Source organism: Emydura macquarii, unplaced genomic scaffold (assembly GCF_026122565.2).
Source record: "Emydura macquarii macquarii isolate MOO-44397 ecotype Brisbane River unplaced genomic scaffold, CSIRO-AGI_Emac_v2 contig_2473, whole genome shotgun sequence".
Classification (NCBI taxonomy): domain Eukaryota; kingdom Metazoa; phylum Chordata; order Testudines; family Chelidae; genus Emydura; species Emydura macquarii.
The window spans coordinates 7186079-7212415 of NW_027132610.1; the positions used below are offsets into that span (position 1 = coordinate 7186079).

Below are 26337 nucleotides of genomic sequence, written 5' to 3' on the forward strand. Positions count from 1 at the left end.
AGACTGTGAAGAGTTACAAAGAGATCTCACAAAACTGGGTGACTGGGCAACAAAATAGCATATGAAATTCAATATTGATAAATTCAAATGAATGCACACTGGAAAACATAATCCCAACTATACATATAAAATAATGGGTATAATTAGCTGTTACCACTCAAGAAAAAGAGCTTGGAGTCATTCTGGATAGTTCTCTGAAAACATCCATTCAAAGTGCAGCGACAATCAAAAAAGCTCACAGAACGTTAGGAATCATTAAGAAAAGGAAAGATAAAAAGACAGAAAAACAAGGTTACTTACCAGTAATTGATGTTCTTCGAGATGTGTTGCTCATGTCCATTCCAATATAGGTGAGTGCACGCCTCCGTGCACGGTTCCCGGAACTTTTTTCCCCTTAGCAGAGCCCGTAGGGCCGGCTCCGGCGCCCCCTGGAGCCCCGTGCACATCCCGCGGTATATGAGGCACTGCCGGCCCTACGCCACCTCAGTCCCTTCTTTCTGCCAACTTCGGCAGCGGGGACGGGGGTGGGTTGTGGAATGGACATGAGCAACACATCTCGAAGAACATAATTTACTGGTAAGTAACCTTGTTTTCTTCTTTGAGTGCTTGCTCATGTCCATTCCACTATAGGTGATTAACAAGCAATACCTTGGAGGTGGGTAGGAGTTACAGGTGAACTGCCCTCAGCACCACTCTGCTGAATCCCACGTCTTCTCTCGCCGGCTGAATGATGGCGTGGTGGGACATGAAGGTATGCACCGACGACCAGGTGGCAGCTTTGCAGATGTCCTGCAGAGACACTCTCTCCAGGAAGGCTGTAGACGGGGTTTGAGCTCTGGTTGAGTGCACTTTGATGGTTCCCGGAAGCGGCACCCTTGCTTGCTTGTAGCAGAACTTGATGCAAGATGTAATCCACGAGGAGAGGCGCTGGGTGGAGACAGGTGAGCCTTTCATCCGATCAGCCACTGCGACGAAGAGCTGTGTCGATTTCCGGAACGGCTTTGTACTCTCGATGTAGAAAGCCAGGGCTCGTCTCACTTCCAGCGAATGCCATCTCCTCTCCTCCTCCGAACTGTGCGGTTTGGGAAAAAACACGGGGAGAAAAATATCTTGGTTACAATGAAATTGGGAAACCACCTTGGGCAGGAAGGCTGGATGCGCCCTCAACTACACCTTATCTTTAAAGAATACTGTATAAGGGGTCTCTGAGTTCAAGGCCCTAATCTCGGAGACCCTCCTAGCTGAGGTACTGGCCACCAGGAAGGCTACCTTCCATGAAAGCATGAGCAGAGGGCATGAAACATGGGTTCAAAGGGGGGCCCCATGAGTCTCCAGAGGACCAGGTTGAGATCCCAGGGAGGCACCGGCCACGGACCCGTGCATAAAGCCTCTCTACCTCCTTGAGGAACCTGACTGACATGGGATGGGAGAACAGGGATCTCCCGTCTAGCGGCTGATAGAAGGCTGAAATGGCCGCCAGGTGAACCTCAGCGAGGCCAGCGCCAGACCCTGGAGCTTTAGCTGAAGCAGGTACTCCAGGATCACCTGTACAAGTGAGAAGCTCGGCGGAATGCCCCGGGACTCTGCCCAGGAGGTAAACCGTTTCCACTTAGCCCAATACATGACCTGTGTGGAAGGTTTCCTGCTGACAAGCAGGACTTGTTTGGGCCTGCTTCGAGCAGGCTCTCTCTCCCTTCGTCAGCCACAGAGCCTCCAGGTTTATGAGCAGTCCCAGCCTGCTGCACGTGGAGCAAGTGAGGGTCATGCTCTCCTGCACTTGGGACCTGGACCTGCCCCTAATCAGCCAGTCGTCCAGGTAAGAAAATATTTGAACACCCTTTTGTCTCAGGTGGGCAGCCACTACCAGCACTTGGTGAACACCCTTGGAGCCGAAGATAGGCCAAAGGGTAGGGCTGTAAATTGGTAGTGGGAGCCAGTCACCGTGAAACGGAGGAAATGCCTGTGGCTGGGGAGGATGGACACATGAAAGTATGTGTCCTTGAGGTCGAGGGCGGCACACCAGTCTCCTGGATCCAGGGAAGGGATTATTGAGGTTAGGGAGACCATGCGAAACCTGAGTCATTTGACATATTTGTTTAGATGACACAGGGCTAATATGGGTCTCAGACCACCCTTCGCCTTTGGGATGAGGACGTGCCTCAAATAGAACCCCTTCTCCCTTCTGCTTTGAGGGACCATTTCCACCACTCCTATGTTGAGGAGGGAGTCCACCTCCTGTAAGAGGAGTTGCTCGTGAGAGGGATCCCTGAAGAGCGACAGAGGGGGAGGTTTGTTGGGGTGGGGAGTAGAAGTAAACTGTAGGGTATAGCTCCCCGAGACTATCCCAAGGACCCAGCGGTCCGACATGATCTTTGCCCATTCGGGATAGAAGGGTCGTAACTTGTTTAGGGAGGGGCGGGGCAGATCCAGGAGAGCAGTAGGGGCATCACCCTTGGGCGCACCATCAAAATTGTCTGCTCTGGTTGCCCGACCTCCTGGGGGGCCCCTGATGGGGGGGCTGATTTCATCTTCTACACCCCCTATTTCTGTCCCTATTTCTGTAAGGTTAAAAGGGCCTAGGCAGAGGCCTTGGTTGCTGCTGTTCCTGGTGCCGTGACTGCCGCCTGGAAGCCTGGGGTGTACAGGCCCAGGAAGCGAAGAGTGGCCCTGGAGTCCTTCAGACTGTGCAGCTTCACATCGGTCTGATTGGAGAATGGGGCCGACCCATCAAAGGGGAGGTCCTGAATCGATTGCTGCACCTACTGGGACAGGCCCAAGGATTGCAGCCACGAGCACCTTCTCATGGAGATGGCAGAGGCTATGGCCCTGCCCGCCTAGTCATCAGTGTCACAGGATGTCTGGAGTGCTGCCCTAGCCACCGTAGTTCCTTCCTCCATGATGGTATTAAAGTCTGCGGCCTGGTTCTGGGGCAGGGCCTCAGCAAACCACCTGAGGGAGTCGCACAGGTTGAAATTATATCTACCCAGGAGGGCCTGATGGTTGGCAATCCTGAACTGCAGGCTTGCCATGGAATAAACCTTTCTCCCAAACAAGTCCAGCTTTTTGTTGTCTTTGTTCTTGGGAGTGGACCCTGGCTGACCTTGCCTGTCATGCTGGTTAGCCACATCTACCAGCAGGGCTCCCGGGGCAGGGTGAATGAACAAATACTCAAATCCTTCAGCTGGGACATAATACTTTCTCCCAGCCACCTTTGACATAGGGGCAACTGAGGAAGGGGTTTGCCACAGGGCCTTTACAATTTTAAGGACCCTTTCGTGGACTGGGAGGACCATTCTTGCTGGAGCAGCCGCCGCCAGCACATTAAAGAGGCTATCTTCGGCCTCTTCTAACTCTTTCACCTCCAGTCCCAAGTTTTAGGCCACCCTCTTCAGCAGCTCCTGGTGCGTTCTGAAATCCTCCAGTGGCGCCGAGTGGTCCCGGGAGACTGCCTTGTCCGGTGAGGAGGAAGAGGACTGCCGAGGCACGTCCTGCGGTGCTCCTGGCGAAGGGTTGCACCAGTTGAGGGTCCCTCCATGGGGTCCGACTCCTCGTCCTTGGAGTGGTGTTTATGGGCTCTCTCCTGTGCCGGAGGCACGGACTGCACCCCCGATGACAGGATGGATTGGGGCCTCGGCCCCATCTGGATGCCCCATGGGACCCAGTAGGGCCATTGCTGGGGCCACTGACCCTGGGGCCAACTCGGGGCTGACTGCACCATGGGCTGTGATGCTTTGTGGGGGCGTTGGCTCTTCCAACAGCTGAACCCCCCAGGAGACCCCGAGTCACTGGCCCGGGGTGCTGTGCACATCCTCGGTCCCAGGCGTCCTTCCGTGCTGGGGACCGCCCTCGACACCTCCGACCTGGAGGACGACGAGGACTGCCTCCGTTGCCATGAACGGTGCCGACGAACGGAGGTGCGCTCCGAAGTGCTAGATGTACCAGAGCGTCGTCTCGGTACCGATGACTTCCAGTGCCGCTTGTCATGCGGCCCTGCAGACCCTTTTGGTGATTGAGGTCGGCACCACTTCGAGCTCCTCGGTGCCAAGCCGGACTCTGGCCACCGGGTTCTGCGTCATGGACTGCACAGTGCCGGATCCTCCGATGGGGACCAGGTTCTGTGCCACCTTGGTGCAGGTGAACTCCTTGGTGCCAGGTCCTCCAACGGCGACCGGGTTCTGCGCCATGTGGGCACGGGCCATCTCCTTGGTGCTGGGGATCTTGGACAGGAGCTGTCCAAGCGCCGCCTGGCAGACCTCGACCAGTGCCGCCTCCTGGCCTGCGCTGCCTCCAGTGCCGGGGATCGACGTCAGCGCCGAGAGGGAGACTCCGCATCCTGAGTCAAAGCAGGCTGGCTTGACAATGCTGACCTGGAGCGACTGCTGGGGGAGTGTCTCTGTTCTACCCCCGGTGGCTGTCCGATGGGAGATCTTTCTCCCCATACCTTGGATCTCCACCGCCCTTCAGGGGGACCCAACACGGGTTTTCCCCTGTGACACTGGCCCCTTCTCCTTCGGCGGAGGGGAGGCAGAGGTGGCATAGGCAAGGCCAAACAAGGCTCTTGCCGCCTGAAAAGCCTCCGGTGTTGACGGCGTCGGCAGGGGAACTCTCCCACACCAAGGAGTCAGGGGAGGCTCCCTGATCGGAGGTGCAGGCACCGGAGAAGACTCAACGGGCTGGGTCCGGTGCATCTCTATACTCCCTGCCCGTACCGATACCCAGGGAAGTGTCCATGCTCCACACGCTGCTTCTTTCTCTTCAGTACCGGTGATGTTGTGCGGTGCTGAGTCAAGGCCGGTGCCGGCAGTGCACTCTGTACTGAGGTCATGCTCAGTGCTGAGGAGGAATGGGCCAGCTCGGACGCTGGGCGGAGCACTGTCTCCATCAGCAAGGTTTTAATCGGATCTCTCGGTCCTTCTGAGTCCTCAATTTAAAAGCCCTCCAGATCTTGCACTTTTCTGTTCTGTGTGCCTCCCCTAAGCACTTAAGGCGGTGGTCGTGAGGGTCACTGAGCAGGAAGGTCTTCCTGCAGGAGGCACTCGGCTTGACCGCTTGGCCGCTTTAAGTCCCCGCAGGGACTTGCCTTATATCTAATTACTCTTTTTAACAACACTTAACAACTACTTACCTAACTAAACTACTTAGAATGACGAACAAGTTCAAAGAAGGGAAATAGTACTTGCTGAGAACAAGGCTAGTTCCAGAAACCGTCACGGGTGGAAAGAAGAAACTGAGGGGATGTAGGGTCGGCAGTGCCTCATATACCGTGGGATATGTGTGGGGCTCCAGGGGGAGCCGGAGCCAGCCCTACGGGATCTGCTAAGGGAAAAAAAGTTCCGGGAACCATGCATGGAGACGTGCACTCACCTATAGTGGAATACTCGAAGAAGAAATATCCTATTGCCTCTTTATAAATCCATGGTATACCCACATCTTGAATAATGCCTGCAGATCCAGACATCCCAGCTCAAAAAAGATATACTGGATTTGGAAAAGGTAGAGAAAAGGTAAAATAAATTTGTGACTTTTCAGCTTGGAAAAGAGATGACTAAGTGGGGAGATAATAGTAGTCTATAAAATCATGACTGGTGTGGAAAAAGTAAATAAGGAAGTGTTATTTACTCCTTCTCCTAACACAAAGAATAGGGGTCACCAAATGAAATTAATAGACAAATTAAAACAAACAAAAGGAAGTATTTCTTCACACAATGCACGGTCAACCTGTGGAACTCCTAGCCAGAGGATTTGTGAAGGCGAAGATTATAATGGGGTTCAAAAAAGAACTGGATAGGTTCATGGAGAATAGGTCCATCAATGGCTATTAGCTAGGATAGGCAGGGATTGCTGCTTGTGTGAGGCTGGGAATGGCTGACAGGATGGATCACTTGATGATTACCTGTTCTATTCATTCCCTCTGAAGCACATGGCATTCACCATTGTTGGAAGACAGGATACTGAGCTAGATGGACCATTGGTCTGATCCAGTATGTCCGTTTTTATGTTCTTATGGCACAATCTGATACTGAGATGCAGGAGCAGATGTAGCTTCCTGATTCAGTGGATGCACTATACTAAAGTGCTGAAGGGACATCAACCACCTGCAGTAGCACAGTCTGCCCCAGCACTGCAACCCTAAGCCCAGCCTGGTATGGAGGGGAGGCCCTGAGGAAAGTGGGGGAAGCTAGAGAGTGAGCTCACTCGGCATTCACCCTGCAGGTCCACTCATGTCCCATGGGGCTGGGCCAAGTCCCCAGCCTGAGCATTGTGACTGGCACAGAGGGGTGTAGAGTCACTCAGGTTTGGCCCAGGCGTCCCTCCATCATGATAGCAGCCGCCACTGTGGCGTGAGTGTGATGCAGGCTTGCTCTCCAACTTCTTCCCTGGGGTCTCCCTTCCATACCGGGTGGGAGAAGTGCATGTTTGACAGATTTTGCACCCTTCCTTACATGATTTCTGTGGGTGAAATTGAACCCATGAACCCAATAAAGTTGCCCCTGCTGAGACATCAAAAGAAAGGAGAAATGAAAATGTCAGAGGGGCCAGATGGAATGAATACAAGAGTTTTGAAGGACCTCAAGAATTAGGTGGCTGAGCAGCTCTCAAAAATATGGAAAGGCTCATTAAAACCAGCTGCAGTTTTTACCCAGTTCCCATTACTACCCATCTGTGATGGAGTGCACAAACTCCACACTGGGCTTGAAGGGGTTCAAGGACAGTAATGGGTCCACATAGCCCCACTCCTCCAGACCAGCTGGAGAAGAAGTTGAAAAGGGAGGAACTTGACTTTAGCAAAGCTTTTGATACTGTCTCTCACAGTATTCTTATCAGCAAGTTAAGGAAGTATGGGTTGGGTGAATGGACTATAAAATGGATAGAGAACTGGCTAGAGCATAGGGCTCAACGAGTAGTGATCAATGGTTCCATGTCTAGCTGGCAGCCGGTCACAAGCGGAATGTCCCAGGGGTCGGTCCTGGGGCCGGTTTTGTTCAACATCTTCATTAATGATCTGGAGGATGGGGCAGATTGCACCCTCAGCAAGTTTGCAGATGACACTAAGCTGTGGGGAGTGGTAGATACCCTGGAAGATATGGATAGGATACAGAAGGACCTAAACAAACTGGAGGATTGGGCCAAAAGAAATCTGATGAGGTTCAACAAGGACAAGTGCAGAGTCCTGCACTTAGGACGGAAGAATCCCATGCACAGCTACAGACTGGGGACCGACGAGCTAAGCAGCAGTTCTGCAGAAAAGGACCTGGGGGTAACAGTGGATAAGAAGCTGGATATGAGTCAGCAGTGTGCCCTGATTGCCAAGAAGGCTAATAGCATATTGGGCTGCATTAGTAGGAGCATTGCCAGCAGATCACGGGAAGTGATCATTCCCCTCTATTTGGCATTGGTGAGGCTGCATTTGGAGTATTGTGTCCAGTTTTGGGCCCCCCACTACAACAAGGATGTGGAGAAGTTAGAGAGAGTCCAGCGGAGGACAACAAAAATGATTAGGGGGCTGGAGCACAAGACTTATGAGGAGAGGCTGAGGGAACTAGGCTTGTTTAGTCTGCAGAAGAGAAGAATGAAGGGGGATTTGATAGCAGCCTTTAACTACCTGAAAGGGGGTTCCAGGGAGGATGGAGCTAGGCTGTTCTCGGTGGTGGCAGATGACAGAACAAGGAGCAACGGTCTCAAGTTGCAGCAGGGGAGGTCTAGGTTGGACATTAGGAAAAAAATTTTCACTAGGAGTGTGGTGAAGCACTGGAATGGGTTACCTAGGGAGGTGGTGGAATCTCCATCTTTAGAGGTTTTTAAGCTGCAGCTTGATAAAACCCTTGCTGGGATTATTTAGCTGAGGTTAGTCCTGCTCTGAGCAGGGGGTTGGACTAGATGACCTACTGAGGTCCCTTCCAACTCTATGATTCTATGAACTCAGCTCAGAAGGCGGAAGGCTGGGGCAGGAGACAGACATACCCTGAGGGTTCCCGGACAAGAGCACTGGAGAAGCCTCCCTGAGAGGAGTAAGACGGCATGCTGAGCCCGGTTGAGACCTAATGTTTAGTTATCTTTTCTTTTTACCTTACATTGGACTTGGAGCTGGGGGAGAGAAGCAGATGGTAGGAAATGACCCAGGCAGGATAACTCAGAGGGCACTCTAGGTGCCAGACATTGTTGACCCTCTTAGTGCCCTGAGTGGGAGACCAGCAGAGTGCAAGGGTCCGGGCTCCCATACCAACTGCACCTGGTGCAGGAGGGGCATAAGCTTCATGCCCACTTCATTCCCCCTCTGGTAAGAAGGAGGACTGGACTGAAAGACCTTCCCGCTGGGAGGGGGCCCTAGGTGTGCTACCCACGAGGCCACCTACACCACTGAGATCTATTACACGATCATTACTGAAGATGCTAAAGGAAGAGCTAGTCCTTGCTGAGATGGAGGTATTCAGAGGAATACCTGGTTTGAATGACTCAATTCCTAACATGTATCCATAACAGCAAAAGAGTTCACAGGAGAACCTCTTAATTTCAACAGAAGAGAGGTCACAATTTTGTACAGCTGTTTCCTAGGGGACTGGGCTCTATGAATCTGTCACAAAAAGAGACTTACGTATTCTAGAAAAATGGGTTAAAGTTGGGATTAGGGTATGTAACCTTGGCCTTGTTCCTACAGTAATGCCTTTTACCTTGATTAAGCAGGTTTAAGTGTACCTATGTTCTCCATAGTTCCTTTCTAGGGTGCCTTTCTCTGCAATTTTTTTTTCATATCTATGGGCAGACTCTTTTTGCTCAATATTGAGCAGCATGTGTTATGGAGCAGATATACCATTATAACCTAAAGGGCCAAATTCTCCTCAAATATATTTCATGGATGTCAGTCCAGATATTCTGCTCTCCCTCTCCATGCACTTACATGCAGAATCAAGAGAAGATTTTTGCTGTGAAAAATTATAATATAGCCCTAAAGCTATTAACTTCAAGAACTTTTTCATACAAGCTGATTTCTCCGATCTACTGGGATACTTCTTTCACCTGGAAATATATGAACCAGACTACACCTTAAACTCCAATTAACATTTTTCATCCAATGTTAATCACTAACACCAGTTACCTAAGTGCACACATTTGCTATATATATTCACAGTTCCTGTATCAGGTCAATTCAAAGCAAAATAAAATATGAAGGTTGCTGTTGCTACCTATGTTGAGAGCTGTTTCCTGTTTGTCCCCAGTCAGGATCCATATCTTGATTTCTGCTTTCATTAGCGTTGCTATAGTTTCTGGAACACCTGCTTGAAGGCGGTCCTCAATGGCTGTAGCTCCAAGAAGCAGTAAATCCTGAAACAAACATCAGAATTTGAAAGGTTGTTTTATTTAGGCCAATATCAACTTGGAACACATTAAAAAAGGAAATTAATGACTGCATGATGTGCCTCATCACTAATACAGTGTTTTGACAAGAGATATACAGTATGGTAATTTCCCTGTGTGTCTTTTCTATTTCCTCTGAATACAATACACATTTCAGAGGTGTATAATGGAACCAAATGTTTCTGATCAGAAAGGTGGCAACATTTCAAAACAATGAATTGAAGTTACACAACTTTAAAGCTAGCCGGTGGATGAACATACATGTTGGTGCATTCACTCATCACCATAGCAACATGCTTGAATGGTCACAATCTATATTTTTTAAGCTCACAAAACAGAAATCACCTGGCGTCATGTTATTTTAACTACTTTCCTTCCCATAAAATATATATACAGACTGCATAGAAACACTCAAGGCTAAAATTATTGCAATTATTTATGGACATAATCACATTATATGTCACAAATGCAATTAAAATTGAACAATCCAAGTATCAGTACTGTATCTACATATGCCATATTCTTGGAAAGAAAAAAAATGTCCCATACAACCAGTTAGTGCTACAGAACTGTGAATATTTTTCTGAAATTCTAGGATAATTGCAGGAAAGGATTTGGCCATATTACAGAAAACATGGCAGACAAAATACTACAGAAGTTAAAGCAGCAAACAATGCCAAATAAAGTCAGAGTCCTCTCTACCAGTTTTAACCCTGAAAGCACTTTAGTAACTCATTAACCAAAGGAGAGGTATTCTACTGTATTCCAGTAGATTTATTTATTAATTCAATACATGATACATTTAGCAAAATAATCCTGCTTGAAGCCTATGCAACTTTTCACATGAATAAGATAAACAGGATTTGGCCCTCAGCAGCATAAATGTCTGTAGTTATTACCTTTTCAATGATCTCATAGCACTCCTCCATCTTTTGACTTCTGTCTTTCAAAATTGTGCTGGCTTCATTATAAACATTTAACCACTCTCGATAAGAATTTTCTGACAGGTCCGCATATGCAATGCACAGAGTCCTCAAACCTACAAAACAGAATATAGATGTTGCACACATTTACCTAGTGATGGGGAGGATCATATCATTAAAATCCTTCTATTGAATGAATCAGCTGGTGCTAAATACCTAGCCCCTTCATCAGAGTCAATGAGAGTTTTGCATACATAAGTAATGCAACGTGGAGCTCTAGAAAGGCAAGACAATCTCCCAGTACAGTTTGGAAACATTTGGGCTTTTCCTCCAACTTAAACCAAATGGAACAAATTGTGAATTTACTTACACTGGTGTAAATCTAACCTATTCCATTGACTATGCTGGATTTACACCAACGTAGCCAAGATCAGTAGCTAGCCTAACATGCACAAACCTCTTCCTAATTTCCAATACTGCAATCTAGTAACACTGGAGCAACAACAGTGTCATCTTTAATCTAATTTTCCATATGAGGCGGAAAGCAATTTGTTTTAAATGTTAACTACTGTAAATCACACAACCCCAATGAGGCTGGTATGCATTATCATTAGGGCTGTCAATTAATTGCAGTTAATGCATGCAATTAATTTAAAAAATTAACTAGATTTTTAAAAAGTCATGATTAATCACAGTTTTAATCGCACTATTAAACAATAATAGAATACCAATTTAAATTTATGATAAATATTTTTGGATGTTTTTCTACATTTTCAAATATATTGATTTCAATTACAACACAGAATACAAAGTGTATAGTGTTTACTTTATATTATTTTTATTACAAAAATTTGTGCTATAAAAAAGATAAACAAAAGAAATAGTATTTCTTAATTCACCTCAAAAAATCCACTCAGTCCTATTTCTTGTTCAGCCAATCACTAAGACAAACAAGTTTGTTTACATTTACGGGAGACAATGCTGCCCGTCTTACTTATAACATCACCTGAAAGTGAGCATGGGTGTTCATATGGCACTGTTGTAGCTAGTGTTGCAAAGTATTTACATGCCAGATATGCTAAACATTCATATGCCCCTTCATGCTTCAACTTGTAGGCTCTAAAGTTTTACATTTTTTTTTTGAATGCAGTGATGTAAAAAAAAAAAAATCTACATTTGTAAGTTGCATTTTCACAATAAAGAGATTGCACTACAGTACTTGTATGAGGTGAATTGAAAAAGGGAGGGAGGGAGTTACTTACACCTGCACAATAAATGAAGAATAGGCTTCATGGAGTATGAAAGAGATCATTTTATTAGATGGCTGATAAAGTTTAACATATATGAGACCATGTCTACACTACAAAATTAGTTGACCTAACTTATATTAGCATACTGCCACTGCAATTATTACATTGCTTGTAAGCACAGACTTGGCTCCTTGTGTTGGTAGTGCGTGTCCTCACTAGGAGCACTTGTATTGATTGTACAGTCAGTGTGGGGCATTGCTCCTGAAAGCCCGTAACAGTCTAAATAAGCGTCAGCCTAATTACAGCAACTGTGACTCTATGCCACCCAGGGAGGTGGTGTTACTAAATTGGTGTAGAGAGGCACTTACATTGGCAGAAGCCAAATTTAAGTGAAGACTCTTCCACAGTTAAGTTGACACAAGGCAGCTTACGTTGATTTAACCATGTAGTGCAGACTAGGCGTAAGTAATTATTTTTATTCTGGCATGCATCAGCCAGCAAAAGGAGGTAGCATGCCATATAAACTAGAAACGCTTTATTACTGGTGTTATGGGAGTTCATAGAACAAACTGGAAAAATATTTAAAGTCTGAACAAATAAGAGTTTCTGATTTAGGAAAAAATAACCAACAATTCATTTTTTACAGTAATAAAGTAAAAGGTATAAAAAAGGAACAAAGCCCATATCCCTTATAGCACTTCTTTGTAAATGAATGTGTTATGAATTTGTCACCAGTAAAATAAAAAGTTGGCATGTTTGATTTTAGATTGTAAGCTCCACAGGTGAGCCAGATTCAGACACAAATCTACATGAGTTGAAGTTTTAATATAAAAATGAGATCAGAATCAAGTCTGTACTCTCCCTTATTCTTACGCAATGCTCAGTACTATTTCCACTGAAACCAGTTTCACTCTTGATTTCTGCTGAAGCACGAACAGCTAGTAGACTCCTTTTTTAGACTTACACATGGGGAAGTGAGTTTATTTTACACATACTACACATCAGCTCTGAATTTGTCTCTGGGTCTTTATCTTGTCTTGTTCAGCACTGAACAATTTGACAGCATTTAAAAATTAATACATAAAATACTACTACTAATCTGAAAATTTGGTTCATACTTGCATGCTGTTTCACTTACCTTCTGTGGCAAAGTATTCAAGATGCAATAGAGTTTGCTCCATATACTGGGAATCTTTTGAAAGTCTCTCAAAAATAACATTATCCTATCAAAACCAAATTAAATATTAAGAGTAAATTCAAGTAAACTTTCCATTCATGTACCTACAACGCACAAGTGTTCAACCCCTCTAGATCTAACAGATGTGAGGTGCCTTACGTGGATATGATAATATCTGCAAAGAAAATATATACAGTAATGAATTTTGGTTTACCTATGAAGTGGATCTAGCTCCACTTAGAAAACCAAAGCTGAAATGCTACAGTATCTGCCACCATATATGAACTCTAAGCAGAAGAAAGTGAAAAGGGTTGGGAAACTGTAATTGCTTTGCAAATACAAAAACACACACATTGTTTCTGTAGGGTTTTTCTTAAGTTACCCCAAACTTGTTCCACTGTTATTTAAATCTAGAATACAGAATAGCACAGACTGAATGTTCCATTCTGAATGACTGAAGTGACTGCATTTTCCAAGAACAGAAGAGCCCTGAACAATGAAAAACACAGTTCAAGCACATATCCATACTTAAGATCTTATCTTTCAATTCTTACTCAGGCAAGACTCCCATTTATGTCAATGATAGTTTTGCCTAATTAAGAACTGTAGTCAGAAAAATTAGCAACATAGGTTGGATTCCATTGCTAGCAATTGCATTAGATGCACTATCTATTACTGCCAATGGGTATTTCTGTGACTGACAAAGGTTTGGGGGGAGGGTTGCCTGAGAGATCAGGAACCTAAAAAAGGTTCTAAAAGACATAAAAGAAAAGAAACTTCATCTCAATGAACTTCAAATATAGTTGTACCTAAATAAATAATTTATAATTTCACCTTCATTATTTTATGAGAGCAAGACAGGAATACATTCAGGGTTCTGCCCAATAAATACAAACTCACTTTCAAAAATTATGGCAACTTTCCTTCTTAAAACAAACAAAAAAAAGGTGATTTTCTGGCATCATTCTTGTCTCCTCTAATCTGTCAGTTGTTATGGCCCCTTTGCTGCTGTTACAGGGCCTGATCCTGTTCCCACTGAAGTCAATGGCAAAACTTCCACTAACTTCAATGGAACAAAGATCAGACTCACAATACCTCTCCCCTCTCTTCCTCCCAATGCTAGTTCTGTGATGTGTAACAGCTGTAACACTCAGCCACACAAAACTGACAATGAGAGGAAGAAAGAGCACAGCAGTGTGAAAACAGAAGTGGTAAGAACAGTGATGGGGCTGGAAATGCAGAGGTCAGACATGGTAAGTTCTGCTGGGTCCAGATTTGTGTATGACTTTCAGTAGCTCTAAGTAATGTATGGTTACAGTGGGCTTGATTCATCTCTGCTACTTCAGTTTCATGCTGGCATAACTCCTCTGAAATCAGTACAGTAGAGATGCACCAGCTGTATTTTAAATGATTTTTAAAAGTGCCTTCCCACACACTGTAATAAATCAGAGCCTTACTGTAAAGAGTCACAGAAGTAGCATTGTTAAAATAAACAGAGATTTAATTCCACATGATAAAACTGGGCCACGCTCCATCACTTTCCACTGAATTTCAAGCCACACCTTGCTGTGGTTGCCGATGCTTCATTTTTTTACAGTCATTGCATTTTGGTGCATTATCCCTCCTGTTGGTGAAAGCAGCAGCACAGCACATTATGAGTAGGGACAACTAGTAGCAGCAGATGCAGAGATGGGAGAAAGGGGACGATCAAGAGACAGACAGGGCTAAATGGTTGAGAATAGACTTCAGTTTTGAAGATTCAAACCACAGTGTTTAGATGTCTAACTTCCTGACTGCATATGAATATCAGGGGAGAAATCCTGCCTGCATTGAAGTCAATGGCAAATCTCCCGTTAACTTCAATGTAGGCAGGATTTCAGCTCAGGTATTGAGAGGCCTAAATGCTATTTGTGGCTGCAAACAAAATCAGAGAACAGGTTGAGGCTCCTTTAAACATTCCGCCCCTAATATGTACAGCTAACAGATATTAACTAGAAGAGACAAAATGTCAACATTTTACAAACAACAGGGCTGCAGCAGCAGCAGCAGCAGCAGGTGATATTTCCACCATTCTCCGTTAGTCGTAGCTGATTACTTACAGCCCCTTTGCAGTAGAGTCGTAGTCGCCCCGTTGGAGTTCGAACTATTACGGACATTCTCTTTCTGTTACTATGAGGAAACAAACAAAGTCATTTTTAGTAGTTTTCTAATCAGATATATGGTTCTAGGAGTAAAAATATAGTCCGTGAGTTTTCTTCCATATGGGTGGCACATTTAGAACCAGGTCATATAAAACACTAATAAATGTACAATACATAACAATCCTACACTTGCAGGGAATAGTCTTTCCATCTTCCGATCCCATGGTTCTTTAAATCAATGTAAAAATAAATGGCCTGATTTATAGAAGTTTATGGTGTACAGATGCACACCCAGACTGCACATGCATTTGGATGCCTAATGTACACATGCAATTACTGATACTGCCTAAACTACTCTGGTATTCCTAAAATTGATAATCTGCATGCACAGATAGTGGCTCGTGCAATTAATGTAATTACACACCACAAATCAGGCATGAATTACTTGTGAATTTCTATACCTAAAACTTTTGAAAATCTTGCCCCAAATAATTTACCATAACTTTTTAAAAGCAAAGATAAACCCACTGAACACTCTAGTTCAAAAATACCAGTGATTAGCATACACAGTCTACAAATGAAATGTGTACTTTGTTGAATCCAGTACTTTGCTCCCAATGCTAACACACTTCAAGACTGCAGGGGCAGAGTGCTCATCCCCTGAAACAGAGGGAATGCTTTGTACTGCTTAACTACCACTCCTTTGGATCTTTCTTAAGGAACAAAACTAATGGGCTCCCATCAGGGTCCCAACTAATCCTCAAACAGAAGGATGGTAGCTAAGAAGTGTGTCCTGGAAGTTCAAGGGAAATGACACAAGCCTGGAGGCAATATCACTGTTGTATATGCAAGAAAATGCTTTTAACTCTGGACAGCAAAAGATACTAGAAAAACATCAACAATGTGGAGTGACTGAATGCAGAGAAGAGCAACAAAATTATTTTAAAGATTGACTTCCAAGAAAAGAATAAAAGCTTGTGAGGAAACAGTTACATTATCATGGATATGTTAACCCTCTACATTATATATTTTTTACCCCAAGAAGGAAAAAGAATTGGTTACAGTTATTTAAACAGGTCATTTAAACATTAGGAGTAATGAGATAAAAATGAAAAAAAAATTACGCTGAATGTTAGGGAAAATGTCCTAAGTATGGGGTATATTAAATGATAGAACAGTCTCCCATAGGAAGTGAATCATTTCTAACTGGACACTCAAGAATATACTGTAGGGAACAATCCTGCATTGGCAAGGGTATCAACTAGATGAATTAATGGGTGTTTTTTACTTCTAAATTTTATGCATGTTATTAAGGGACCTAGGCACTGTTCCCACAGAGGAAGCAAGAGAGCTGATTTTATAAATCCTGGTGAAATGCCAATAAAAAGAATACTATCAACACACTAGAAACGATGCAAACAAACCTCCTGCTTTAGGAGAAATTATGCAACAAATGAATGCATGATTCTTCAGAACATACAAGGGGTGAACAATGGGGACTTTCATGATCCTCTTAAAACATTAATTTTGCCTTATATTAGTAAATTACTTTTGTGAGTTTTCCCCCAATTTCCAAAAAATAGGTTAGTTCATCTGACACTCTCTAAAGCTAGGCAGAATCTCCCTCAGATGGAGTTTTGGGTCCCTTCCCAGAAGCCATCCGTGCACAAAAGATTCAGTCAAACTTTCCTAGGAAATAATTAACTATATACTCACATACCAAACAAAATAAAACTATGAAAAAGAACACCATGATTGCAAAGTAAAGCATACAAAAGCCATGAAATGTCAAAGTTAAGATTGCTCATACAACCTTAACTCTCCCCCTACAATTTCAACTCTGCCCCTTGGCACACACATTCAGTAATGAGTTTGAGTCTCCACTTCTCTAAAAGAATTTTATATCAGTCTAACCCCACTGAAATCAAGAGTTAGACTGGCATAAAACAGAGTGGAGAGCTGGGTCCTGTGAAGGAAGAAGGTACATAATGAATGAGATCTGGGTCCTAGCTCAGTGTCTCATTTTTGTTGAAATTCTGAGGTTATTTTGGAAGTAACAGAATTCAGTGATGGAATTAAAGTATATTGTAAATACACAGGCACAAGTGGACAGAGGAAAGAGTTTTTGAGCAATCTTAGCCTTGACATTTCCTGCCTTTTCAGTACTTCACTTTACAACTTCCCCTCCTTTTTAAAAAAAAAACAGGCTTTGCTTCCTTCTGTGTGCACCTTCAGTCATCACATGGAATGAGGCAGGAGCCCTGGTAAGTCTGATAAGACAGAGTATATGGGAGAGTATTTGTCTTCCTTATCTCTTGGTCTGAAGTTTCTCCTGACAGGCTTTGCCCTGCTGAGTCTCCTACTCTTAGCAGATAGGTAGGACAATCTTTTATCAAAAAGAGTCCAAAAGCTTCACAGCAAACTAATGGGCCAGGGGAGCTTCCATCTCCACCTGGGCCCTAGAATTGTGTGAGCACCCTCCTCACCCTCTTTGCTGGAGTAGGATGCTACTAAAGATAATGGAGGGACAGGATAACAACATGAGAGCCTTCTATCTGTGGGCCCAAAGAAAATCCATGAAGGGCCAGAAAAAGACGCAAGCAATACCTGTGGACAGAAACCCTTCTGCTCCCAGTGCTTGGGTCCCTACATGATGACTCCACTCCCTTTATGGAGGTCCCAAGCAAGTCCAGATATCCACAAGACCCAGAGTGAGGGGCATGGGAACACATCTGAGGATCATTCAGAGGAGACAAGGAAGAGGGAAACACAACCTCCCCAAACCTTACCCCTCACCATCCTCTACCTCTTCAGCAGATCAAGTCAGCTTGCCACAGAGGTAGGCCACAAAGAAGGTCCAAGCAACAGCTGAGTCAAACCCAGCCTTGGACCACAGCACTGTGGAGGGACCAGGCAGAATAAGTGACAGAAAAGCCCAGTCTGATTGGTACAACCCAAACCTAGATGCAAAGGACCTCTTCTTTTTTACCTTCTCTTCTCTGAGGGAGAAACCACGTCCATCTTCTCAGCAGAGGAAGAATCTATGGGCATGACCCTCTGGTCAGGTGACCTAAGGTTCTCTAACACACCCAGAGTGGTGCAAAGGAACCTTAGTATAATGGAGAATTAGGCCTGAAGTCTCTCCTATTGGGAAGCAGAAGTGAGACTGGAACTTGGGTGGTCAGACTTCTCTCAAAAAAGGAAACAAAAATTCCCTCAAGTGGAAGATTCCATCTACCTGTGTGGAAAATATGGATTATACCCTGCGCTTATACAGTGTGTTTTATTTGACAATCTCATAGTATTTTACTAAGGCAAGGTAAGGAAATTTAAGTGCAGAGAAGTGACGTGATCTGCTCAAGGTCACACAACAAGTCTGTGACAGAGCTAGAACTAGAAAAGATGTTTCTTGACTTACTTGCATATCTGACCGCTAGACCTCTGCTTCCCATTTGTAAAGAGGAGCAACCTATTCACTCCAGATTGGGGAAAAGGCAAGTTTAAAGGAAAATGGATGATTTAAGTAGCAACTACAATTTCTTTAGATTCCAGTGAATCTGATGAATTGTAATGTTACTAACACTTTTTCTCTCTTATTTGCTACTTGCATTTATTTAAGTAACTTACCTAGAAAACTCCAGCACATTAAGAATTTCAAAAGCTTCCTCCTTCCCCAGCTGCAGAAAAATACATTGTACAGAAAATTAAGATGATGTGAAGGATGCATATATACATATATATATATATATATATATATATATACACACACACAGAAGCATCATATTTTCAAAAGCCCATATTTCAAATGTGATGTGATGCTAGCTCCCTCTCCTGGTTAAAGTGGTATATTGTCCTATGTCAGTCTGTCTATGAAGTGGCAAATTCTGCCTTCATTTGCACTTGTACAAATCCAGTGACTTTCAGTTTCTCCATTACCTTATGAGCCTGCAGTCACTGATTTTAGTGGGGTTGCATCTATAAAACAAAGGAAATTCTGGCTCCCAAATCTTTGCAAGCACATAACTATGCTTTAAAAAAATACTAGCCGTTTAAACCTGCTAAGTAAAGGACCATTGACATAAGGAGAGGGTTAGAATATTGTCACAGACATATTAGATAAACAGTGCACCACCTGGACACAAATTTACCCAGCAAAAGCAGAGATGCTACTGTGGTAGCAAATCTGAACTGGCCTAATAAGCAGGACTCCCCAAAAAGTGTGCACATTTCATGTATTAGACTGCAATGAGTGGGACCAATATGCAAAAGAGACTAAGATTTTTCTGGTGAAAATTGGTGCATTTTTAGGAGCGAACCCGCTATTACCAACAACCCCCTCCTGCACAAGTACAACGTGTCAGAGATGCAGTGAAACCTCTTTGATTCTACTGCACTGGGAAGCAAGTGCTGTGGGATTTAATGAAGAGACTAGAGGGGTTCAGTGTAGGTGGGCTAAGGGAAGAGAAGGGAAGGGTTTATGGATCCACAACCAATCTTGTAGCAGAGCAGAGGTCCAGGAGCTGAAGGTACAGTAGCTGCAGAGCTGCACTGACAGCTGCAGAGGTTGGCCTGGGGAGGGAGAATTCCCTATCAGTGCTACATGGAAGTAGCATCACATAGCCCAGATTCAATACACAAGGTGTGTGCAGGAGGCAGGATTTGTCTTGTGAAGCTCAGATGGGTTTAGCTGTATTAGCGATAGCCCCAGGTGCAGAGCAGGTGGGAATGGCCAGTGCAGTTCCAGACAACACTGCACATCCAGGACCTACAGCATGCTCTTTAAACCTAATAACAGTGTTTTGAAGTGTTCTAACAACTTTCAAGACGTCCTCTAAATAATGCTGAGAAAAGGTGGTGCTGCTAGGAAAAAATCTATACTGAAGCCTGGCCTGAAAATGTATCAGATTGTTGGCTGTGCCTCCCACACACTCTGAGAGTGTATTCATCCTTTGTTATACCGTAACTAGCAGTGGTGATTTACAAAACAAACACACATCCAGAACAGCACACAACAGGGACACATTAAACAAGCAAAACCCAAAAGTCCCTTAATGTATCCCATGGATCAAGTTCTTCTCAGTTGCTCCTGTAAATCCAGAGTAACTCATATGAAGTCAATGGAGCTACTCAGATATACATGGCTGTGTATACTATATACTGGATCAGAATGTGGTCCCATGTCAATGGAATTATCCACATTTATTAACCTTAATCTGTGAAATATACTGCACACACCCAAAGCACATCTTCAGGAGAATATATATTCAGTGAAGAATAGAGATTCAGCTCTAGCATACGTCAGAATTTAGGAGTTAAAGGTGCAGTTACGTACATAATTACAGTAAAATATATATTTGTTCCCAGCCAGGTATTTTCTGTTCTCTTTGGGAGAAATTTTCTCCCCAATGCCCAGCTCAAGTTATTGTGCTTCCCAGAGCAAAGAGCAACTCCATAGTAGCAGCTTCATTTTGCTGCCGGATTAGGCTCTGTTGCTCTTTCCCTGCTGCACTGAGGAGGTACCCAGAGATTCACCTCTAGACAGATCCTTGGCTCTGCCCATCCCACTCTGCCAAAGCCTGTCTGCACATGTCTCCAAGGGAGCTCTGCAAAGCTGCCCTTGGAACTATACGAAGGGTGTGTTTCCCTTGCACATATCTCTGAAAGCTACTGTACACTTCACATGCTCTACTTACCGCATCAATGATAACTGAATGTGGAGTTCTTCCTGTGAAGATATAGCCAAGTTTTTTTGCTCCTTTCACTAAAGCCCCTTCATCTGTCAATAAAAAGAGCTTTTACTGGGGATTAATCAGAAATACAATCAGATCTCAATGGAAAAAAACTTCTCCCATGAGCATTGCATTGCTAGGATATGAGCAAAGGGCAGCTACAGAATCAGAGATGTCCAAAATCTGTTACCAAGATGAGCTATATCAGCAGCAGTTAAAAAGTTTCCATCATAACCCTTAGACCAAAGCATGCTTACATTGACATTCCTCCTATAAAACTGCACAGAGATTAGCAGGGCTGCACAAGTACTTTATACTTGGAATTTTGTATAAACTGCATTGTATTTACTGAAGCATTAGTATCTCTTCCTGTTGAAGAGCCATAGTTTTCTTTAAACTTCTCTGGAAAATTAGGAAGATCCAAGTAACTCAGTATTAATGCAACAGACATTTAATCCAACTTCTGCTGGAATGACAACAAAATTCTTGCCACAAAGAAATTCACCATATTCTGTTGGAGACTGGGGAATGTAATGAAGAGCTCAAATAACTCTGCAAGTTAGAACTCAGAGGCAGTGCCCCAGGCAGTCAGATGATTAGAGAAAGCCAAGTGGCAAGATCTGAATTCCCCATGTATTGGTGGGGTTTGCAACATACAACTCCATATATCTTGGTATACCCATAAAGAGAGCCTTCCCACAACCTAGAAGCAGAGCTCACAGCTGAACCTTCCTGTTGTTCGCTCTTCACCCCACTCCTGTACCTACCCTCCATGAAGAGAAGTAAGAGGTACAGACAGGAATTCATGCTTCTTGGACCATATTAAGCACTGAACAAATCTCCACGTGGTAGGATAAAAAAAAATCAAGTTATATAAAAAATCTCAAGTCATTGAGGGGAGCTTGCCACAGAGCTATTCCTTCCCCCTCCCACAATCTGCGGGGCACATCTGTCCCTTCTGGTGCTCCTTTGTTCCCCTCAACAGCACAGAATGGAAAGGAATATGGGCCCCAATAAATTCTGGACCCAATTCTTCACTGCCTCATGTCCTGTGTAGTCATTTACACCTGCATAAAATGGGTGCAGGGTGCTGCCAAAGCAGAACGGTGTCAGATGTTTTACACTCATTTCATACAGGCATAAAGGACTATACAAAGGGCAAAGCAGTGGACAATCAGATACTGCTATGTCATTGACCAGGCTAGATTGTGATTGGCTGCTGCAAGGATATATAAAGGGGGTTTAGGGGGAGTAAAAAATGGAATTTCACCTTGCTAATTTCCTCAAAGCACTGGCAAAGGTCTTGGGTCGTGCCCCCACCCCTCTCTACACAAGCCAGTAGAAACAGCTGGTAGCAGCAGGGATCACCTCTGAAGGAATCAACAGTGCTCTCTCTGTACAATGGGGAGCTCTGGGAGATAGTGTGCCCTCTATGCAAGTTGGTTTCTTGAAGGTGCCATCAAGCCCATAATTAGTAATACAGGAAAGGAGATTTTGTTTGGTTTTAAACATACTTTTTAATCTAAGAGAATCGTTTTAAAAGCTCTTGGCTCACCATCCCCACCTCACAAAAGAAAGAGAAAATGACCAACCTGGTGAGGAGGCCTGGTAGATTATTGTATTTCCATCTCTCTCAGGAACAACAGTGTGACACACCGCCAGCAGAGTGAGGAACTCCTGTATATGAGCAGCTGTGGGCTACAAGGAACATTGCCAAGTTAGTCTGGTAATTTCATTGCATGTAGACAAAATGTATAATGAAAATAGTCACGTTCTGAATTTTAAAACAGAGCTCAGTCTGTTTAGATCTCAACACCCACCTCTCTAACTCAGTGTATTGCCTCTTTCATCTCTCAGCCATGCCAGCACACTGGAGATATCAAGAGCCAGTGCTAATGAACACATGTACTGTGCACCGCACTCAATCTACAGATAAATTACACACACACACACACACAGTCGGGAAGCCAGAACCATTGTCCTTGTGCTTGCATTGTCCTTGCATTTTGTGTAGTCATTTACGTCTGTGCAAGGTGAAAGCAAATAAAGTATGTAAAATGCTACCACTGGTCTAGACACTGGACAAATTGAGATTTGGTAGCATTTACATCAGATTTACACAGGTACAAACGACCACGTAAGGAGCAATTTAATACAGAATTAGGCCCAGGTGCTCTGCTAATAAGATTTGTGGAGACAAAACAGCTTAATTAGTTCTAAGAGAGCTGCACAAACTTACAAGTGGGGTTATATGACGTGGCTGCTTGTGATGGTGGAGGGCAGGGCTCGGCACTCCTGGGGCTCACTTCTGGTTTATGTTTTGTGTTCCTAAAAATCTCACACTTTGGGGCTGCAGCTGGTCATCTGCAAAGGTCTGGACTTGCCCCATGTATTCTGAGGGGGGGTGGGTGGGGGGGGTGTTAGGTTTTTGTTTCCTTATTCGTTTTGTTTTTCTGTCTCCTTCCTCCACAGGGCCACAGCTGGAGATGGGATACTGGTTCAGGTCGACTGGTACTCTGAGGTCACGCTGAGCATTCTCTGTTTCTCAGGTGCTTGACTGGCTAGTTCTTGCTCACATGTTGAGGGTCTAACTTATTGCCACATGTCGGGCTGAGAAGGAATTTTCCTTGACGTCAGATTGGCTGTGACCTAGGCAGGGGTTTGCCTTCCCTTGCAATGTGTAAGTGTGGGTTACTTGCTGGGAACATCTGTGTAACTCAGTTAATTTCCTGCCCTTACAGGGGCCTTGGGCATTGGTTCGACTTGGTCGTTCCTATTCGCTGCCTGTGATCTAATTTCTTTTGTTGGGATTAGTGTGTGGGTCCTGTGTGGTGTTGATGGCCTGTGATACACGGGAGATCAGACTAAATGATCCGGCAGTCCCTTCTGGCTTCAGACTCTATGACTCTTGAGCTAAAGGTGAAATCTTGAAGCTGACAGAAAGAGTACAGTAGAACCTCAGAGTTACAAACTGACCCGTCAATCACATGGAACAAGAAGAACGCAATCAGGCAGCAGCAGAGACCAAAAAAACCCCCAAAAAACAGCACAGTACTGCGTTAAATGTAAACTACTAAAAAAATAAAGGGAAAGCAGCATTTTTCTGCTGCACAGTAAAGTTTCAAAGCTATATTAAGTCCATGTTCAGCTGTAAATTTTTGAAAGAACCACCATGATGTTTTGTTCCGTTACCAACATTTCAGAGTTACGAACAACCTCCATTACCGAGGACTTCATAACTCTGAGGTTCTACTGTAAGTTCCTTGTCCTCTCTATGGGCTATCCAGTAGAGGACAATGTCAACTCATATTGTAAACTAAAGTCTGAATTTTACACAGCAAAAAATGCACAATCAGCTACTACATTGTCCTTCTAGCATAGTAACCGGCCTTGTTGAATAACAGCTGGTCGTATAAAAAAATGACCTGAGATTTTTTTTAAAATTAGCCAAGATTTGCAGTAGATACTCATAGATTCTCAGTCTAGAATGATCACTGTGATCATCTGCTCTGACCTCCTGTATAGCACAAGCCATAGAAACAATTCCTAGAGCAGAGCTTTAGAAAAACATCCAGTCTGGATTTACAAATTGTCAGTGATAGAGAATCCACCACAACTTTTGGTAATTTTTTCCAATGGTCAATTACCCTCACAGTTAAAAATTTACACCTTAGATCCAGTCTGAATTTATCTAGCTTCAACTTCCTGCTATTGGATCAGGGGATAACTTTCTCAGCTACACGAAAGAGCCCATTATCAAATATTTGTTCCCCATGTAGGTACTAATAGATGGTAATCAAGTCACCCTTCGACCATCTCTTTGTTAAACTAAACAGATTGAGCTTCTTGATTCTAATCACTATAAGCCATGTTTTCTAATCACTTAATCATTTTTATGGCTCTTTTCTGAACCCCCTCCAATTTATCAACATCCTTCTTGACTTGTGGGCACCAGAATAGACACAGTATTCCACCAGAGGTAGCACCAGTGCTGAATACAGAGGTGAAAATCTCTATCCCTTCTCAAGATTTCCCTGTTTATGCATCTAAGGATCACATTAGTTCTTTTACCCACAATGTCACACTGCGAGCTTATGTTCAGCTGATTATCCATCATGACCCCCCCATCTTTTTCCATCACTGCTTGCCAGGATAGAGTCCTCCATCATGTAAGTATGGCCTACATTCTTTGTTGCCAGATGCATACATTTACATTCAGCCATATTAAAATTCATATTGCTTGCTTGTGCCTTGTTTCCCAAGCATTCCAGATTGTTCTGGATCAGTGACTTGTCCCCTTCCTTATTTAACACTCCACCAATATTTGTGTCATCTGCAAACTTTATCAGTGATGGTTTTATGTTTTCCTTCAAGTCATTGATAAAAATGTTAAATAGCATAGGGCCAAGAACCGATCCATGCGGAACCCCATTAGATGACTATTCCCCATTTATATAGTTACATGTTGAGACCTATCAGTTAGCCAGTTTTTAATCCATTTAATGTGTGCTATGTTAATTTTATATCATTCTAGTTTTTTAATGAAAATGTTGTGAAGTGCCAAGTCAAACACTTTTCAGAACTCACAGTATGTTATGTCAACACTATTACCTTTATCAACCAAAATTGTAATTTTATTAAAAAAGATTATAAGTGTTTTGACAGGATCTATTTTCCATAAACTCATGTTGATTTGCATTAATTACATTACACTTCTTTAGTCTTTATTAATATAATCTCTTATCATCCACTCCATTATCTTGTCTGGAACTGATGTCAGGCTGACAGGCCTATATATACCCGGGTCATCCTGTTTACCCTTTTTTAAAAACTGGCACAATATTAGCTTTCTTCAAGTCTTCTGGGACTTCCCCATTGTTCCAAGACTTATTGAAAATTAACACTCACCATCCAGGGAGCTCCTCAGCCAGCTCTTTTAAAATTCTTGGATTCAAGTTATCTGAATCTGCTGATTTTAAAATGTCTAACTTTAATACCTTTTATTTAACATCCTCCAGAAATAGTAGTGGAATGAAAAGAGCATTATAATCCAGCATCATCTGTTCTTTACCCCAAATACAGAACAGAAATATTTCTTAAATACTTCTGACTTTTTTGCATTATTATTGATAAGTCTACCATTTCCAGCTAGTAATGAACCAGTACTATTGTCAACATTCTTTTTGTTCCTAATACATTTTAAGAACTCCTTATTGTCCTTAACTCTGCTGGCCATAAATTTCTACTTATATCCCTTGGCTTAACTTATTAATTTTCTACAATTCCTAACTTTTGATTTATACCATCAACTTCTCCTTTCTTCCATTTGTTGTATCTTCTCAGCTGCCTTCACTTCCCCTCTAATTCTGGTTGGTTTTTAACCAGTATAGCATTCTTCCTCAATTGGGGGATTGTGGCTTTTTGGGCATCTAATAAGGTGTTCTTAAAACAATTCTCAATTAGTCACATTTTTCTGATTAAATTCTTCCTTCCTGCTGCTTTGGCTAATAATTGTTTTCAGCTTTGTGAAATTGGCCCTATTATAGGACCAGATCTAATATAGAATTCCTCTGTGTTGGTTGTAACACTTTTTTGAGTTAGGAAATGTTCATCTATAATGTTTAGAAATTCCAACGATGATTTAGTACTGATATCATGAGACCTCCAGCATATGTCACTGAAATTGAAGTCCTCCCCTGTACATTCACAGGCCACCAGACGTGGTTAAGGAAAAAGTCCTTTTGGCATTAGTCACAGATTCAA

At 43.5% G+C, this 26337-nt stretch overlaps 1 protein-coding gene across 2 annotated transcripts in view; it reads right to left on the reverse strand.

Moving 5' to 3' along the window:
- The window catches only part of ATP8A2 (ATPase phospholipid transporting 8A2), a 523365-nt gene that overhangs the window by 412252 nt on the left and 84776 nt on the right, over positions 1-26337 (reverse strand). For both annotated transcript variants that reach the window (XM_067562894.1, XM_067562893.1), the window contains exons 16-22: positions 22167-22272; positions 20539-20621; positions 18473-18522; positions 14804-14873; positions 12666-12750; positions 10254-10393; positions 9183-9321 (exon numbers count right to left, since the gene is read on the reverse strand). In XM_067562894.1, coding sequence (XP_067418995.1) covers positions 9183-9321; positions 10254-10393; positions 12666-12750; positions 14804-14873; positions 18473-18522; positions 20539-20621; positions 22167-22272 — 673 coding nt within the window. The remainder of the gene's footprint in view (positions 1-9182; positions 9322-10253; positions 10394-12665; positions 12751-14803; positions 14874-18472; positions 18523-20538; positions 20622-22166; positions 22273-26337) is intronic.